This window comes from Pecten maximus, chromosome 7 (assembly GCF_902652985.1).
Source record: "Pecten maximus chromosome 7, xPecMax1.1, whole genome shotgun sequence".
NCBI classification, from domain to species: Eukaryota; Metazoa; Mollusca; class Bivalvia; order Pectinida; family Pectinidae; genus Pecten; species Pecten maximus.
Window position 1 is genome coordinate 23054828 of NC_047021.1, and position 18556 is coordinate 23073383.

An 18556-nucleotide genomic window follows, 5' to 3' on the forward strand; every position below is an offset into this window, starting at 1 on the left:
GAAGACACTTATGTAACATACAGGTGTTATAGACAGGTGACCAATGTAGCATACAGGTGTGTTGTAGACAGGTAACAAATGTATGTAACATACAGGTGTGTTATAGACAGGTGACCAATGTAACATACAGGTGTGTTGTAGACAGGTAACAAATGTATGTAACATACAGGTGTGTTATAGACAGGTGACCAATGTATGTAACATACAGGTGTGTTATAGACAGGTGACTAATGTATGTAACATACAGGTGTGTTATAGACAGGTGACATGTATGTAACATACAGGTGTGTTTTAGACAGGTAACTGAGGACATGTATGTAACATACAGGTGTGCTATAGACAGGTAACTAATGTATGTAACATACAGGTGTGTTGTAGACAGGTAACTGAGGACCTGTATGTAATATATAGGCGTGTTATAGACAGGTGACATGTATGTAACATACAGGTGTGTTTTAGACAGGTGACAGAGGACATGTATGTAACATACAGGTGTGCTGAAGGCAGCTAAATGGGTACTAATTATGTTATATATAGGTGTGCTTCAGGTAATTATATACAGTTATGTAACATAGAAGAAAAAATATAGACTAGACAGCCAATTTGATAAAGATATGTTACAGTTGTGCTATAGACTGGTGACAGGTATGCTACATACAGGTGTGCTACAAGTACTTATAGATAGGTATGCTACTTACATGTGTGCTACATACAGGTGTCTATATAGATAGCTAATTTGATACAGGATGCTGTAGACAAGAGACTGAAGATAGGTATGCTACATACAGGTGTACAATAGACAGGTAATTGACAGATGAATGTTACATACATGTGTGTTAAAGTGAAGTATTGTTAAATACAGATGTGTTATCATAAGGTTAAGTGCTACATACAGGTGTGCTGTAGACAGATAGATAGTAATCAGAGGTGTAGTTATATTAAATAGCTGAATGTTTCGGGGTTTTTTTTTTTTTTTATTATTTTTTTTTACATTTTTAACTGAAACAGGTATATAAAAATTACAAACTTGCATGGTTTTGACAGGTAATTTGAGACAGGTCTGCTATATATACTGGTAATTGGAAGCAGGTTATTTTTCATACAAGTATATAAAATGTAACATACAGGTATGTTAGAGAAAGGAATGTCGGAAAGGTTTTAGGGGCTTGCTTAATTGCATTCTGATGCTAAGCTTTTTTGGCATTTGTACTGTATCTAGAGAATGTCTGTCTATCTGGAACCCTTCACACTACTTTTGAAAATGAACTAGCCAACATCAATACTAACGACTGTCTCACCAATGTAAGACAGGGTTGGCAGGCCGCTCTCTCTACTAATTATAGCACAAAATCACCTCCATCTTCACAGATGGTTCTTACTAAAATATTTCAAACCAGAACCACTGGTATTCCAGGATTCTACTCAAGGATGATAACATGGGGTCCGAAGCCAGTGATTTAAGTGAATAAATCATTGTGATTATAAAATATTGCCCTATTGTGGCAGTGCCTCTCTATATATGTATGGAGCATGTCAATAAACAAAAACAAGCATTGGGCAACAGCTGACTTTTCTGCATATGTCTCTATCATTATCATTGCTCCAGAAGCTGACAAAAAATTTCACCCAAATTAGTTTCTATAAAAAAGACATATATAGCTTAGTATAATTGATATTAAGAGCAGGAGTGAAAACTGAACCAACAAAAATGGTATAAGGTTCCTTATTAGACTGATTCGTTCTGTTTTGTACAGTTAAAACCTATATGGGTGCTACACTTTAACATATGTTTATTATGATGGGGTAATAACACAATTATAGCAATACAATTGTGATCAAAATCCACACCCTTGAAAATATTTAATTCATTATTGCAGATTTAAATGTACTTCTATAATAACCATCAAAAGAAAAGATGAAAAATTAGTTATGCATCACATATCCTTTATGCTTTGTCAATTTAGCATGGAGACTTTATAACATGTCAATAATTGAGTTGAATGACAAACAGGTGACAAACAGAAGAATGAAGCACCAATAATCGATGAGGTATATATACACACCCAGTCAATCATTACAACTGTACCCAGAGATTTTTTCATGACATCACACAAAGCAGAAAAGAGATATTTTGAACCCCAATCCTTTCCTTCATGAATATACATACAATCAACAACAAAATCTGCATTAGTCATACTCAAAACACTCTTAAGCTTTGAAAACATTTCATTCCTAAATCAAAATAGACAGACCCGGATTAATGTTATTTCTGAGTTGTAATTTTATATTTTCACTTTCATACACATTCTTACAAATTACCAACCGGACAGATTACATCAAATAAATAAGCCATAGTGTTCACCAGTACAAAATTATTTTTGTGTGTGTACTTTTGGAGAAAACATTGCAATATGATAACCTTACCTTGGCATTTCTAGCCTGTGTTTCATTTCAAACTTTCTAATTGAATAAAGTGTAGCAATTTTAATCACACAGAATTCAACAATTTCTTTCCTCATTCTGTGTTGTACTGCCAAAATGGAAAGAACTGCAGCACAGACTGCCAAATTTTGACAGCCCTATACACAGGGATTATGTTGAGTTTAAATCACGTTGGTAATTTCACTGCCTCATTTAGAAAGTGAAGCAAATCACATATACATTAAGTTGAAGAACACGTGGAGCAGAATCACAACAGTCATCCATCAAACCCTATATACAAGCTCCAGTGCTTCTGCCCCTGATTAAAGGGCTGTCACATGGCCCTGTTGTACTGCCAGCGATAGCCCTAACAACAGAAAAGTTTGAAGGTCACTCATGGTTGCAATGCAAGTGCAAAGGTCATGAAGGGAGCCTTCATTTTAAAGTTTAAATGTCACTACACTAGTAAAACTTTTTCACAGACAAAGTCAAAATGTTGTTTTGAGGAACATTTTCATACTAATTGAAAGGTTATGATGGTGACTTTATATACAGGTAAACAGGTTTCAAGTTAAGCCTGGTTATATATACAAACAATTTGGAGAAATTTCTTTAAGTTTTTGTTGTTCGACTTAAATTTAGCTAACACAAAATGAAAAGAAAAAGAAATGTATACGCATCCAGATGGCCATAGTTTTCGTTGCTGTCCAAAAACCGACTTGCAAGTATATTACGCAGTTACAATGTGCATGCATGTTTGTTGGTTTGACCAACAAGACAGAACGCATTTGTGCATTTTATAGGTTTTTATTAATCATTTAAGAATACATTTACAAAGAATTAAGATTCATTACAATACAGGTTCCTATTTAAAAGTTTAATTCATTCTTTAAAGTTTCAAACAAGCGAGCAATGACATAAGGGAATACAGTTTCTAAATATTATAAGTAGGACACCAAACGCAATTACAAACTAGATTTTGTACTCCAGCATTTCCTTATAACCTCAATCTCTCCTGTTACGTAATCGAAGCAGCAAGAATATTGTAGACATAACAAACTGACCACCTATGTAAACTGAATCTATGAATAAATTATCAAACCTTACAGCATAATTTTGTCTCAGGACAGCTTGCAAGCATCCAACAGCTATCTTGTTTTTTAAGCTCGGTGATGCATGCGCACATTATGACTATGCAGTCTGTAGATCTCTATTCTGACCCTGGGTCAGTGAGCTCCCTCCAGGCAGACATATGCATACAAAAAAAGCTACTTGTAATCCAAACTGTTCTCTCAGTTTTAAACAACATATTATACAACTGCTTGTGTGTGTAAATAGAACTGTCGATTTCTATAACAAGCTGTCTGCTGACACACTGTACATATCATTACAGGACTCTTTATACTCCATCATCGTATCCTCACCATCCTTCAACAGCAAAACTCAAAAACAAAAATATCATTCTTGTAAGCAAACCCTTCATTCAACGTACATCTCTTCCCTCATATATCAATACTATGCCAAATATTAAAGCATGTCGTCATGCGACAAGAATGAAAAAATTAAATGTTAATATCCGACATGTTTTGGAAAAAGTGTGAAGCTGTATTTGTATTATTCGCTGTTTGTACAGAAAAGAACATTCTGATGGCAATGGTTTACAAATTATATGCATTATGTTTGTATAATTTATTTATCTTTTACACTGTAGCCTGAGCGAAACTCCTTTATTTAAATTTGAAATAACACTTTATCTATTCCATGTATCCATGTATTTTTGCTCCAGTCAGAAAAAGTCTGTAATTCACAAATCATGTATGACAAATCTGATAAAGCATGAAATAAGTTTCCTAGACTCTTAACTTACTCCTGCATTGTCAGTATAGTTATTCTAAGTACAGATAGGGCATATGTGTGTAGACTCACATGAACATATGTTCAGTGTGCCAGCTTGACTCACAACAAATGAAATTATTTTTAAAATACAGCATAAGGCATGGGGACACACGGAATTAAAGAATGGATGGGTTTTATTGCAGGCAATGTGAACTGAAACTAGAGAATATTTTTGTGAACAAAAACACATGTTTTCCCTTCTACCTTACTAGGCATTAATTTTTTTGCACTCAATTGACCATTGACCTTGAGGTCAAGGTCAAAATGAACCATTTACAAAGTACTGTATTTCCTCAGTGGAGTGATAAAGATATGCAGCAACTATCATTAACAATATTTAAATTGTTTGTAAAGTTATTGCCAGATTGTAAATTATTACAAAAATTTTTTGTACTTTGACCTTTGACCTTCAGAATTAAGTGATTTTAAGGCAGTTCATTGCACATTGACTTCTGAAAGTATAGTGCAAGTTTCATCAAAATACTTTTAATGAAAAAGAAGTTATGGTGCCAATGAACTTCACATATAAATTACCTTTGACCTTCGAACACAGACCAAGGTTGCAACAATTCAATGACAGAGTAATGCACTTTGTCAATGGCTGATTAAGGAATAAGCAATTTCCGTTACAATATCAATACAGGTTTAAATGTTATTGCCTAGACACACATTATGGAAAAGTTTGCACTTATTTGACCACTGTCCTTGAGGTCAAGGTCACAATGATCTAATGACACAGCACCTGATCAGTGGGTGACTATAAGGTATACAGTAACTTTCATTAAGACATATCTTTAATGACTTACAAGTTATTGACCAACATTATTGGAAATATTTGCACTTACAGTAAACTCCACATTTCACGAAGTCGGATTTAACGATACACTGCATTTCACGAAGTCTTTAAAAATCCCCTACTGAGCCTCTATATAAACCTTTGTAAATTAATCCTGTATTCACGAAGTCGCTATGTACGAACTATCGCTTTGTGCGATATGGTCTGGGGGTCCCCACGGGATAATTTACCTGTATGTACGAACTGTGAAAACAACTCATTAACCCTACCCGATATAAATCGCTGTAAAAACAAGTCACTGTTCATTTGTTTGTCACTTTATACACGAAGGAAGGTGTCAAAATGGCTACTCCGAAAAAGAGAAAGATATTGGATCTTCAAACGAAACACCAAATTTTGATTGATGTCGACAAAAGAATTCAATCCAAAAAAAAAAACATAGCGGAGGCTTATGGCATACCGCAAAACTCGTTGAGTACGTTGTTGAAAAATCGGGCACAAATAGAGAAAGCTTTTAATACTGGAACTTTCAGTCCAAAACGCAAGTATTTACGGACAGCAAACCACTCAGATATTGAGGAAGCACTTTTTAAATGGTTCCACAATGTGCGTGATAAAAATATTCCCGTCAATGGACCAATACTTTCCGCGAAAGCAGAGGATCTTGCGAAAGATCTCGGATACAGTGACTTCAAATCCTCGAATGGTTTCATTGAGCGTTTCAAAAAAAGAAGGGGTATTTCAAGCAAAGTGAGTTCTGGGGAAAGTTCCTCCGTTTCCGAGGAAACTGTGGATGAGTGGAAAAATAAAGTTGGTGACATCATTTCTAATTACACTCTAGACAATGTGTTTAATGCCGACGAAACCGGCCTGTTTTTTAAACTGACGCCTAATCGAACACTTACAGTAAAAGGTGAAAACTGTCATGGGGGTAAAAAAAGTAAAGAACGGATCACGCTTTTGGTTGGAGCTAATGATTCGGGAACCGAAAAATTAAAACTTTTGGTGATCGGGAAATTTTAAAATCCCAGATGTTTTAAGAATGTAAAAAGTCTTCCCGTGGAATACCACGCGAACAAGAAAGCCTGGACGGTGACGGAACTATTCCGAGAATGGATTTTAAAACTTGATCGTAAGTTCAATCGACAGGGTCGTCAGGTTTTGATGCTGTTAGACAACTGCACTGCTCATCCGCATGTGGAGGGTTTGAGTTCAATCAAACTTGTGTTTTTGCCTCCAAACACGACATCAAAATTACAACCGATGGACCAAGGCATAATAAACAATTTGAAACAGAAGTACCGTCGATTCCTCATTGAATACTTGCTGAAATGTTTTGATAAAAGTCTCACTCCTGAAATCAATCTCCGACTTGACTGGATATACCGAGCGTGGAAGTGTGTCACGCCCACCACGATTCGTAACTGTTTTTTGAAGGCCGGAATCATGCATACCGAGGTCGTGACCTCGGTGAGTGACAGCTCATCAAGCGAAGATGACGACATCCCTCTGTCAACGTTAGCCAATGAATGAAGATCAATCTCCGAGGACCAAATCTCGCTTGCCGATTTTGTGACGATCAACAAAGATATTGTCACCACTGAACAAACAACACAGAGTGATGTTATTGAGGAAATAAACAAGAGGCCCAATGGGCCTGTATCGCTCACCTGGCTCTACAGCAACTTTGAAGTTGATTGAGGTCATTTCTAAGGATACTATGTTGATTACCTCTTTATTCAAATATCATTGTAAGCTAGTTTTATTCATATTAAAATTTTCTAGTCCTTCATTCCAGCATTCTATTGGCCTAATATCAGGTCTTGGAGGCTCTTGGCTATAGCAAAATTATTTCTACAGATTTAAGCCGATTTCACCCCTGTGACCTTGAATGTGGGTCAAGGTCCTTCATTTGAACAAAATTGGTAGCCCTTCACCCCAGCATGCTACAGGCCCAATATCAAGTCCCTGGGCCTCTTGGTTATTGAGAAGAAGTCGTTTGAAGATTATAGCCTATTTGAACAATGTGACCTTGAATGAAGGTGAAGGTCATTTATTTGAACAAACTTTGTAGCCCTTCACCCCAGCATGCTACAGGCCCAATATCAAGTCCCTGGGCCTCTTGGTTATTGAGAAGAAGTCGTTTGAACATTATAGCCTATTTGACCCACGTGACCTTGAATGAAGGTCAAGGTCATTTATTTGAACAAACTTTGTAGCCCTTCACCCCAGCATGCTACAGGCCCAATATCAAGTCCCTTGGCCTCTTGGTTATTGAGAAGAAGTCGTTTGAAGATTATAGCCTATTTGAACAATGTGACCTTGAATGAAGGTGAAGGTCATTTATTTGAACAAACTTTGTAGCCCTTCACCCCAGCATGCTACAGGCCCAATATCAAGTCCCTGGGCCTCTTGGTTATTGAGAAGAAGTCGTTTGAACATTATAGCCTATTTGACCCACGTGACCTTGAATGAAGGTCAAGGTCATTTATTTGAACAAACTTTGTAGCCCTTCACCCCAGCATGCTACAGGCCCAATATCAAGTCCCTTGGCCTCTTGGTTATTGAGAAGAAGTCATTTGAAGATTATAGCCTATTTGACCAATGTGACCTTGAATGAAGGTGAAGGTCATTTATTTGGACAAACTTTGTAGCCCTTCACCCCAGCATGCTACAGGCCCAATATCAAGTCCCTGGGCCTCTTGGTTATTGAGAAGAGGTCGTTTGAAGATTATAGCCTATTTGACCCATGTGACCTTGAATGAAGGTCAAGGTCATTTATTTGAACAAACTTTGTAGCCCTTCACCCCAGCATGCTACAGGCCTAATACCAAGTCCCTGGGCCTCTTGGTTATTGAGAAGAAGTTGTTTGAAGATTATAGCCTATTTGACCAATGTGACCTTGAATGAAGGTCAAAGTCATTTATTTGAACAAACTTTGTAGCCCTTCATCCCAGCATGCTACAGGCCCAATATCAAGTCCCTGGGCCTCTTGGTTATTGAGAAGAGGTTGTTTGAAGATTATAGCCTATTTGACCCATGTGACCTTGAACGAAGGTCAAGGTCATTTATTTGAACAAAGTTTGTAGCCCTTCACCCAAGCATGCTACAGGCCCAATATCACGTCCCTTGGCCTCTTGGTTATTGAGAAGAAGTCGTTTGAAGATTATAGCCTATTTGACCCATGTGACCTTGAATGAAGGTCAAGGTCATTTATTTGAACAAAACTTTGTAGCCCTTCACCCCAGCATGCTACAGGCCCAATATCAAGTCACTGGGCCTCTTGGTGATTGAAAAGAAGTCGTTTGAAGATTATAGCCTATTTGACCAATGTGACCTTGAATGAAGGTCAAGGTCATTTATTTGAACAAACTTTGTAGCCCTTCACCCCAGCATGCTTCACCCCTAATATCAAGTCCCTGGGCCTCTTGGTTATTGAGAAGAAGTCATTTGAAGATTATAGCCTATTTGACCCATGTGACCTTGAATGAAGGTCAAGGTCATTTATTTGAACAAACTTTGTAGCCCTTCACCCCAGCTTGCTACAGGCCCAATATCAAGTCCCTGGGCCTCTTGGTTATTGAGAAGAAGTCGTTTGAACATTATAGCCTATTTGACCCATGTGACCTTGAATGAAGGTCAAGGTCATTTATTTGAACAAACTTTGTAGCCCTTCACCCCAGCATGCTACAGGCTCAATATCAAGTCCCTGGGCCTCTTGGTTATTGAGAAGAAGTCGTTTGAAGATTATAGCCTATTTGACCCATGTGACCTTGAATGAAGGTCAACGTCATTTATTTGAACAAACTTTGTAGCCCTTCACCCCAGCATGCTACATGCCAAATATCAAGTCCCTGGGCCTTTTGGTTATTGAGAAGAAGTTGTTTGAATGAAAAAGTTGACGCCGGACGGACGGACGGACGGACGACGGACGCCGCACCACGGCATAAGCTCACTTGCCCTTCGTGCAGGTGAGCTTATAAAATGAGAAAATATATAAACTATAAAACTGTAACAAGTCATAATTGAATAAATACAAATGAACACATTAAGTCTCTGTTCTAATTTTTCCATGATAGGACAGAAAAAATACTTTAAAAAAATCTATATGACCATACTTGTCCTCAAACTCAACAATTAACAAGATGCTTAAAATGTGAAGAATGCAGTCATATTTGTTTGGAGGATAAACTTAATCACCTGGGCCAAGTTGTTCAAAAGGTAATTAGGCTAATCACAGTTTAACAACAATATTAAAATCCTGATAGAATAATTTCTGATCAAACTTATTCACAAAATTTTCTGAAACTATACACCTGATTTTGAAGAATATACGCACATATTATTTGAAGTAAAGGAGAAATGAGATTTTCACTAATCAAGTGATTAAGCTAATCACCTTTTGAACAACTAGGCCCAGTTGGTAGCAGGTAAAAGTCTACTTAGAAATGTGTTTGTTTGGCGCATATCTATTCACATCGAAGAATCTTGTGCAACTGTAGGTTTTCATAACTGATTAGCAGTAAGGTCAGTCTATCCTTTTGGATAAAATACCATGTGGGAGCTTAATCATTGTCCACCAAGTGGTACTTGTACTAAACAAACTGTTCCTTATATCAAGTATTTCATACATTTAGAAGTAATGTAACAACATGAAACATTCGTTATAAACCATCGCTGCCATTTAAGTATAATATTGGGGAACAAACAAAGGAATCATTTAATGACTGTTCCTTGTGTTTTATAACATCATTCTTTCAAAGATTTCTTCCTTCCCCTTCCTCTGCCCCTACCACGCCCACCGCCCCGCCCACGCTTGGAAGGTTTCCTTGTAGGTGCCAAGCACTTGTTACAATACCAGCTGTCTTCCTCTGGCTCCTTGTTAATTCCTATGCATTCCCTACAAAAGAAAAAAACAAAATTAAATGAAACATTCATAAAAAAAAAACTTACATTAAAGTTTGAACTTCATTGTGCAAATTAAATAAAGAATGAACTCATCTGACATTGGTCTATATTAGGTTTACAACAACTGGGAACAGAAATTTCCTGTCTTTAATATACGTTATCATCTCATAACTCTTCTTTTCTTCAACCAGATCCTCTGCACCTATATATCACTGAAATGATGATATATACTAGAAATCATTTAGATTTCGTGGATACTTTATTTCATGAACTTGCCTCTTCAGACGAATTTGCAATACATTATTTCATCAGCACTGTTCTAGAAATGACTTTAAATACACAAAAGATGAGCTATTAAAGGGGAAACTGGTAGTTTGGCTGCTGTTTTTTATGTTTAACATTTTATCACCTTTCCAATACAAAAATAGCATCAGGGTTTTCCAACTATATTCATTGTGGTACAAGTGCTCAATCTCTTGACCTTCTACCTATGGCTGTACATATGAATGAATCAATTTTGTCAGCAATACCAGGATGAGTTCTAAAGATGTCTGAATTCAAATACATATATATCAGACTTACGCCTATAAAAGCAAGTTATGATACAGATGGAATCAATATGGATGCCATCCAGAGTTGTTATTTTTGTAAAATACATGTAATTGCGAGTTATTTAAATTCATGACATGATATATTCTCCTCATATATTACCGCGAAAAATAAATCCAACACAAAATATAAGTGATATATAGTACCAAGGTGTGTTGTTATATACCATGATTTGTTGATACAAAATTGTATATACCATGATTTGTTGTTATATACCATGATTTGTTGATACAAAATTGTATATACCATGATTTGTTGTTATATACCATGATTTGTTGTTATATACCATGATTTGTTGTTATATACAATGATTTGTTGCTATATACCATGATTTGTTGTTATATACAATGATTTGTTGCTATATACCATGATTTGTTGTTATGTACCATGATTTGTTGCTATATACCATAAATTGTTGCTATATACCATGATTTGTTGTTATATACAATGATTTGTTGCTATATACCATGATTTGTTGCTATGTACCATGATTTGTTGTTATATACCTTGATTTGTTGTTATATACCATCATTTGTTGTTATATACCATGTTTTGTTGCTATATACCATGATTTGTTGTTATATACCATGATTTGTTGTTATATAACATGATTTGTTGTTATGTACAATGATTTGTTGTTATGTACCATGATTTGTTGTTATATACCATCATTTGTTGTTATATACCATGTTTTGTTGCTATATACCATGATTTGTTGTTATATACCATGATTTGTTGTTATATAACATGATTTGTTGTTATGTACAATGATTTGTTGTTATGTACCATGATTTGTTGTTATATACCATGATTTGTTGTTATATGCCATGATTTGTTGTTATATACCATGATTTGTTGCTATACAATGATTTGTTGTTATATACCATGATTTGTTATATAACAGGATTTGTTGCTATGTACCATGATTTGTTGTTATATAACATGATTTGTTGTTATATACCATGATTTGTTGTTATATACCACGATTTGTTGTTATATGCCATGATTTGTTGTTATATACCATGATTTGTTGCTATACCATGATTTGTTGTTATATACCATGATTTGTTGCTATATACCATGATTTATTGCTATGTACCATGATTTGTTGCTATGTAACATGATTTGTTGCTATATACCATGATTTGTTGTTGTGATATACCATGATTTGTTATGTACCATGATTTGTTGTTATATACCATGATTTGTTGTTATATGCCATGATTTGTTGTTATATACCATGATTTGTTGCTATACCATGATTTGTTGTTATATACCATGATTTATTGCTATATAACATGATTTGTTGCTATATACCATGATTTGTTGTATACCATGATTTGTTGCTATATACCATGATTTGTTGTTATATACTATGATGTGTTGCTATAAACCATGATTTGTTGTTATATACCATGATTTGTTGTTATATAACATGATTTGTTGCTATGTACCATGATTTGTTGCTATGTAACATGATTTGTTGCTATATACCATGATTTGTTGTGATATACCATGATTTGTTGTTGTGATATACCATGATTTGTTGTGATATACCATGATTTGTTGTGATATAACATGATTTGTTGCTATGTAACATGATTTGTTGCTATGTACCATGATTTGTTGCTATGTACCATGATTTGTTGCTATATACCATGATTTGTTGTTATGTACTATGATTTGTTGTTATATACCATGATTTGTTGCTATATACCATGATTTGTTGCTATCTAACATGATTTATCGCTATATACCATGATTTGTTGCTATATACCATGATTTGTTGCTATATAATATTAAACCGGATAACTCAGGGGATAGTAAACCTCCTCCCAATATGGGAACAGAGACCCACATGGGGGATACACCAACTAGGTATACCCATAGGGGTTCAGTAGATAGACAGTCAGTATACCATAGAGACCCAGAGGGGGGAGGCACACATATGATAGGCATAATCGGGACGACCACGGTTCTCGGCGCGGCTCAACCGATCGAGGGGCCGTGGGCAATAGGCGCGCCCGCAATCCGCGTCGTGCCCGAGTGGTTATTGAAATGCTACGTGATGAGGTAAACGATCTCAAACGATCGTTCATGCATGGTGGAACAACCGGAACATCGTACTATCAGCCACAGCCCCCACCTCCGTACCACAATCCGGATGGAGGTGAGGTGTTGCCTTATTACCCGCCTGCGGGGGAACCACGTTGGTAACCTCCTTATCGCGAAGGGAATCGTAACCCCGAAAGGAGACCGAGGACGTAACTCCATGCCACCAGGAGGGGGTAATGGTAAGAGCCAGGGCAGCACGGACAACAGCCGCGTCCAGGTGAACAATTCCATGTCCCCAGACCGTCGGAAAGGTTTTCTTAGTCGGTCCCGCTCTCCGTCACCATCAAACAAGGGGTCCAGGGATCCGTTCCCACATAGGGAAATAAAGCTGGTAGTCACAGAGGGCAGCAGTCTCACTATACCAGTAACTTTGAATGGAACGTCCATAAGGGCAGTTGTGGATACAGCCGCCACTATGACACTGATCCGGAGAGGATTGCTGGACCACATGAATGGACCACTAATACTGGGTAAGAGGGTACAGCTCAGAGGATTCACCGGCAACGCGGAGAATGTATGGGAAATTAAGGACCTACTCATTGGGTTAGGAACCACGGTGACCCCCTGGACGGTATGTGAAACACCGATCACAGATGATATGTTGCTGGGCGTGGATTTCCTAGCCAAGAACAACTGTATCCTGGACATGAACTCCGGCAGGTTACTAATGGGAGATCAGGTAATCCCTCTCACACCTTCATGGAGAACCCACAGGAACCACCCATGGTGTCCACTGCTCAGACAACTATTCCCTCAAACTCAATAGGATTTTGTGATGTCAGCTGGAACGAGACCACCCGGCAGCCGGTCATGGTTCAGCCCAACTCCAGTGCCGTGGGGCCATTATTTGGCAACACATCAGTATCCTCTGGGTTGGATCATGCCATTATGAAGGCGGTCGGTGACTTCAAAATTGCAAGGGGAGAAGGACGTCATGAGACTAGAGACAGTGGAGCCCCATATGCCTCTTCCTGTCAGGGAACCACACACTGAGCCCCCAGGAGAAGCCCATTCCAACAGAGACGTGTCATGGAAGACCCAGAATGATCCGAACCCAGGAGGTGGATCAGAGCTTCTTAAAAACGTGTCGGTAGTACCCATACGCGAGAACGCGCTGAAGGGCCGCTATCCGCAGTGTCGTGGGATTTCGCGCCAACAGAACCAGGGTCCGCTGAGTATGTCTGTCAAACCATGGAAGATTGACCCCGGGGGTACCTACTCATGCAGTCTAGGGGAAGAATGGGGCCCTATATCACTCTCCCATACAGGGAGACAAAAACTCCCCATAAGTTGGACATTAAGGTCCATTGGGAAGGGGCTGATACAGGACTAGGGGGTAAGAAAACATCAGATACTGGGGTTGAATCTATTAGTGTTTAGCTCCCTTACCCCCCGTCAGGCAATCATTCTGTTTCAGCATGGATTTCCAGTAAGAGGGGTTTGACGACCTTCTGTGGGAGGTCGAGGGTTTGGCCTCAGCAAACACCAAACCTGATATCCACCTTGCCACCGCTTTCTAGGAGCTGGAGGTGACGGTGGAGCCCCTAATATCCAGAATAGAGAAATGCCACCTAGGGTTCCAAATTATTGGTAAAACCTCAAGGGGGCAAGTATTAAAGTGTATGTAACCAGTAATGTGCACCGCGGGTTTCCAGTGGAACCTCAGCAGGCAGCATCCCAGTTGATATATATATATATATAATATATATATACTTGATGAGTTATCGGAATTCTCCAATTCTCGGAAGGAGGGTTTAGAGTTCAAGGCACTCTGGTGCTGATGGAACTTCAAGTCCCTCAAGGGGTGCGTGCAATCAACCAGAGAGATCTCCTCAATGTATGGACTGGAGAGCCTATGGGGGTGTGCACGCTGTCACAACACCAACAGATTGATAAGGTGTGAGGTTCTATACCTCCACCACAAGTTCTCGAGGTCACCGCAGGCTCCTCCCTTGAGTGTTCAGGTGAAGGGGGAGGAATCTGTGGAGACTAGTTGCATTAACAGGTATATAGCTTACCTGTGAGAACCTCCCATGAGAACTAATACATACATATAATTAAAAATCGATCAGGTTATCAGGTAGCCATTGGTCACAGAGACCACACCTCATCTTAAGAGAGGGGGTGAGGAATGGAGTACACTTCTAATATAAGTAGTGTTTTTATCAGGAGTGCTCTCCAGTAAAAGGGGGGAGTACACTTCTAGTATAAGTAGTGTTTTTATCAGGAGTGCTCTCCAGTAAAAGGGGGGAGTACACTTCTAGTATAAGTAGTGTTTTATCAAGAGTGCTCTCCAATAAAAGGGGGGAGGGAATGGGGTGACTACACTCCTAGTATTTTTGTCCTATGAAACTATCAGTTTTGGTTTAATTGGTTAAGATACATCTAATGTATATAGGATCAATTATGGCTTAAGTACTAGTGTTGCCCATTGAACCGTCGGGTACTGGGACCTACCACTTAGTAGTGGAACCCTCATCCGAACTGGGGCTTAACAAGCAACCTAAAGCCTTTCCTCGGATAGGGGAATGTAAATATTGTACATATATCAGTTGCACAGATAGTTATTCCTCATCTCAGCAGATATAATTTCGTAAAGTAAGTTGCATTAATCCACAATAAAAATCCCTCCACATTAAACAGTAAATGGTTGTTCAAGGAACCCCTGGGTTTTCTCAGGTTGGGGCCTTCGGAACAACCCAAACTCCCTTAGGTTTGGATATTTAAATATATACTCAGTTATAGCTATAGGGTTAAATGCTAGGAAGTCTGAGGATAAAACCCTCTGACCGTCGTCTAACACAGCAGTTATATACATAGCTGCTAATAGGAAAACAAAAATAGAATCTTAGAAATTAGGATATCGGCTATTCTGAAAGAATATCCCATGTCAGTAACGGTTCCAAAGTGCACCGTTATCAGTCATGGGAGTTAGACAACAGACATAGGATTAGATCTAGCTTAAGGAGGCACACACCCTCGTCGTCCCTCGGAAGATCATCAACCCTGGAATCTGGAGCCCTCCATGCCAGCGGATCCATGAATGCTAGGACGCCCACCAATTCTTCCCAGGGAGTGTACAGAGTCCAGGAGGGGGCGTTCATAAAACAGGGAGGAGTGTAGTGAAAATCGGGGGAGTTATCTCCCTTGGTTGGAACTCATTTCGCACGTGAGCTAGTATTTAATCCCGCGGGGTGTCAGAGAGCGGCCTCTTTGATCCTGAACCCCGCAATGTATACATACAGCCACTACACGTGAGTACTTGTCACTACATTGTATGGGTTTTGGGATACGGGAGCATTCATTAGTCTTCTAGAGAAGGCTGGTGATACCCTACACCAGTTTTCTCTACAATATTTTTCAACACTGTTTTAAATGAATAGTCAACGAGTTCCTTTCACTTTACCCCTTTCCCTTGGACAAACGGGGAACCCGTTGCAACCAATGGTGGTTTTGCCAGGTGCGTAGCCAGACCTAAATGAAAGTGGAAGCCCGGTCGGACAGGCTTTTCTGACTCTCGTAAGAGGGGAACGAGGGCTCCCCGTTTTTTTTTTGTTTTTTTTTAATATTTCTAGATGCACAGAGGTGATATTTAGAGCTATTCTGAGGGATATAATTGAGACATTTAATAATATATTTTAACAAACATTTAAAGAACCCCTGTCTGGCTGCTACATTTTCTCCTTCCGTTACATAGAGTAGTCGCGATACGCATGTAACAATGCCAGAGAGGACATTCGTTCTCCGGCAATGGTATGTCTTTAGCCGACGCATGATTCTGAAGGAACGTTCCGCAACCGCAGACGTAATAGGCATACATTGGAGAATCTCTAGATACCGTGAGACGGTCTGATACAGTTTAGGTTCAAACTGGTGTTGCAGCGACTGTTGCTTTTTCTCTCCGACCTGGCAACCTCTTGTCATCTGGTCTTCCATCACTGAACCTCTGTATTAAATTGTACCAGAGACCTAAATAATAGGTCTCTGATTGTACATTGTCAGTGGCAGGTATGTGATCACCGAACGATGAGCCAGGTGTACATCGTTCATGTCAGGAAAGTTTGTAGGCAAATTAAATTCCACAGTAAATCTTTGAATCTGTGACGAAATGTCAATAAACGGCAGATACAGATTTCTCTTCCGATACCAAGGAAATGGTTGTTGCTGGCACAATTGCTCGATACGTCAGTCTTGCAGCTCCTCTCAGAACAGAAGGAAGTATGTCCTTTCCTGCCAAATCGACAGCCTTATTATATATGGCATCCCATACATTGCCATCTACACGTTCGTTTGACAAGGTTTTGATAAACGTATGACACACTTTTGACGCTATCAGAAGGTCAACCGATTTCTCTGGTAAGACGGCAGACAGGGCTGACGATGTGTTCAGCTGTTACCAATGAAACTACGAAATCGCATTGTGCGATGCACGGTGGGAATCACGTGGTTAGAAGATACGATTTCAAAATGGCGGCCGCTAGTGTAGAAAACTTGAAATGAGGTAAGATATTGAAAATACTCATGACATAGGATTTTTTTTATTGTGGCGAGCATATGTCACTATAATCTCGACATATCTATACCTCATGTGTGCTGGGAGTTTGTAGTTATCCGTAACTTTCTGACCAAAATTTCGAATTGAAAGGATTTTCCACTGACGAATTCGATTCAAAATTTCGGTCAGAATGTTACGGAAAACTATGGACTGTTCCAGCATACATGAGGTATGGACATGTCTAAATTATAGTATAGCGTATGCTCACAGTTATGAAAAGCCTATGTAATGATTATTTTCAGTGTCTTATCTCATTTTATGCTTTCTACACAGGTGGCCGCCATTTTGAAATCGTATCTTTTGACCACGTGATTCCCCACCGTAGTATGGTAGTCTAGTGGGAATGTTATGATATTATCAAAAGAATAATTCTTGAAAATAATTAAATGAAAGCAAAAATGTTATCTTTACAAAATGATGTGGGAGCCCGGGCGTACTAGCGTACGCCTGGCTACACGTCTGTCAGCATTTGATTGTTTGTACAATTCAACTGTTATTTAATGACTATTGGTCCTAGAAATAATTATATCTTAAAGAAGAAGCATAAGCTATCCAGGAAAGATAGCGAGGAATTTTAATGTCTAGCCCCTCCCCCCCCCCCCCCCCCCTTCTCTGTTGTATTTTAGGGAAGCGTTTCCTTGTAAATCACGAAGAACCATAACTTTTCCAATGTGACCATGATGACGATATAAGAAAACTCAATTCAGCATCCCGCGTCTTTGTAATCATATTTGGAAGAAGCCCTAGAACAAAATGTGATATACATTAACTGTACCTTGCACTATGTAGGAATAAGACTCGGGGTTAAGAGGCTAATGTTCCACAAGGTACAGCCGATATGTTGAATAAATATAAAACATATTTTTTTAATTTGTACCAGGGACGTACATACAGTATGTACGTCCCTGCTTGTACGTTCCTATTTAGTTTCGTATTTTATTTTTCTATGGGAATAGTTGACATTGCCACTCTTATACATGCACTGCCAAACTGGTGGAGTATATACGTTCGTTTATTTGAATTTTATTGTCTATGGATGGTGATATAACATGAAAGATACAATTGCATTATGGCATTGATTAAAAATCTGCAGAAAACTGGTATGAACAAGAGATCCCAGAGGATGAAATTTGAGAAAGATCCCTTCAGTACTTTCTGAGAAATAGCGATAACAAACTTCAATTGTCAAAATCCAAGATGGCTGCCTGTCGGCCATGTTGTTTTCGATTGATCTCAAAATGGAATATGCATAACTA

General features: G+C 38.6%; 2 protein-coding genes across 2 annotated transcripts; both read left to right on the top strand.

Annotated features, from left to right (window-relative positions):
- The first annotated feature begins 5455 nt into the window (after nucleotides 1-5455).
- Nucleotides 5456-6136, top strand: LOC117331127 (tigger transposable element-derived protein 4-like). Its single transcript, XM_033889722.1, has one exon. It carries the CDS (start codon nucleotides 5456-5458, stop codon nucleotides 6134-6136), a length of 681 nt encoding a protein of 226 aa, XP_033745613.1.
- Nucleotides 6137-6277: 141 nt separating this feature from the next.
- Nucleotides 6278-6646, top strand: LOC117331128 (tigger transposable element-derived protein 6-like). Its single transcript, XM_033889723.1, has one exon. The coding sequence runs from the start codon at nucleotides 6278-6280 to the stop codon at nucleotides 6644-6646; it is 369 nt and encodes a 122-aa protein (XP_033745614.1).
- Nucleotides 6647-18556: the final 11910 nt, after the last annotated feature.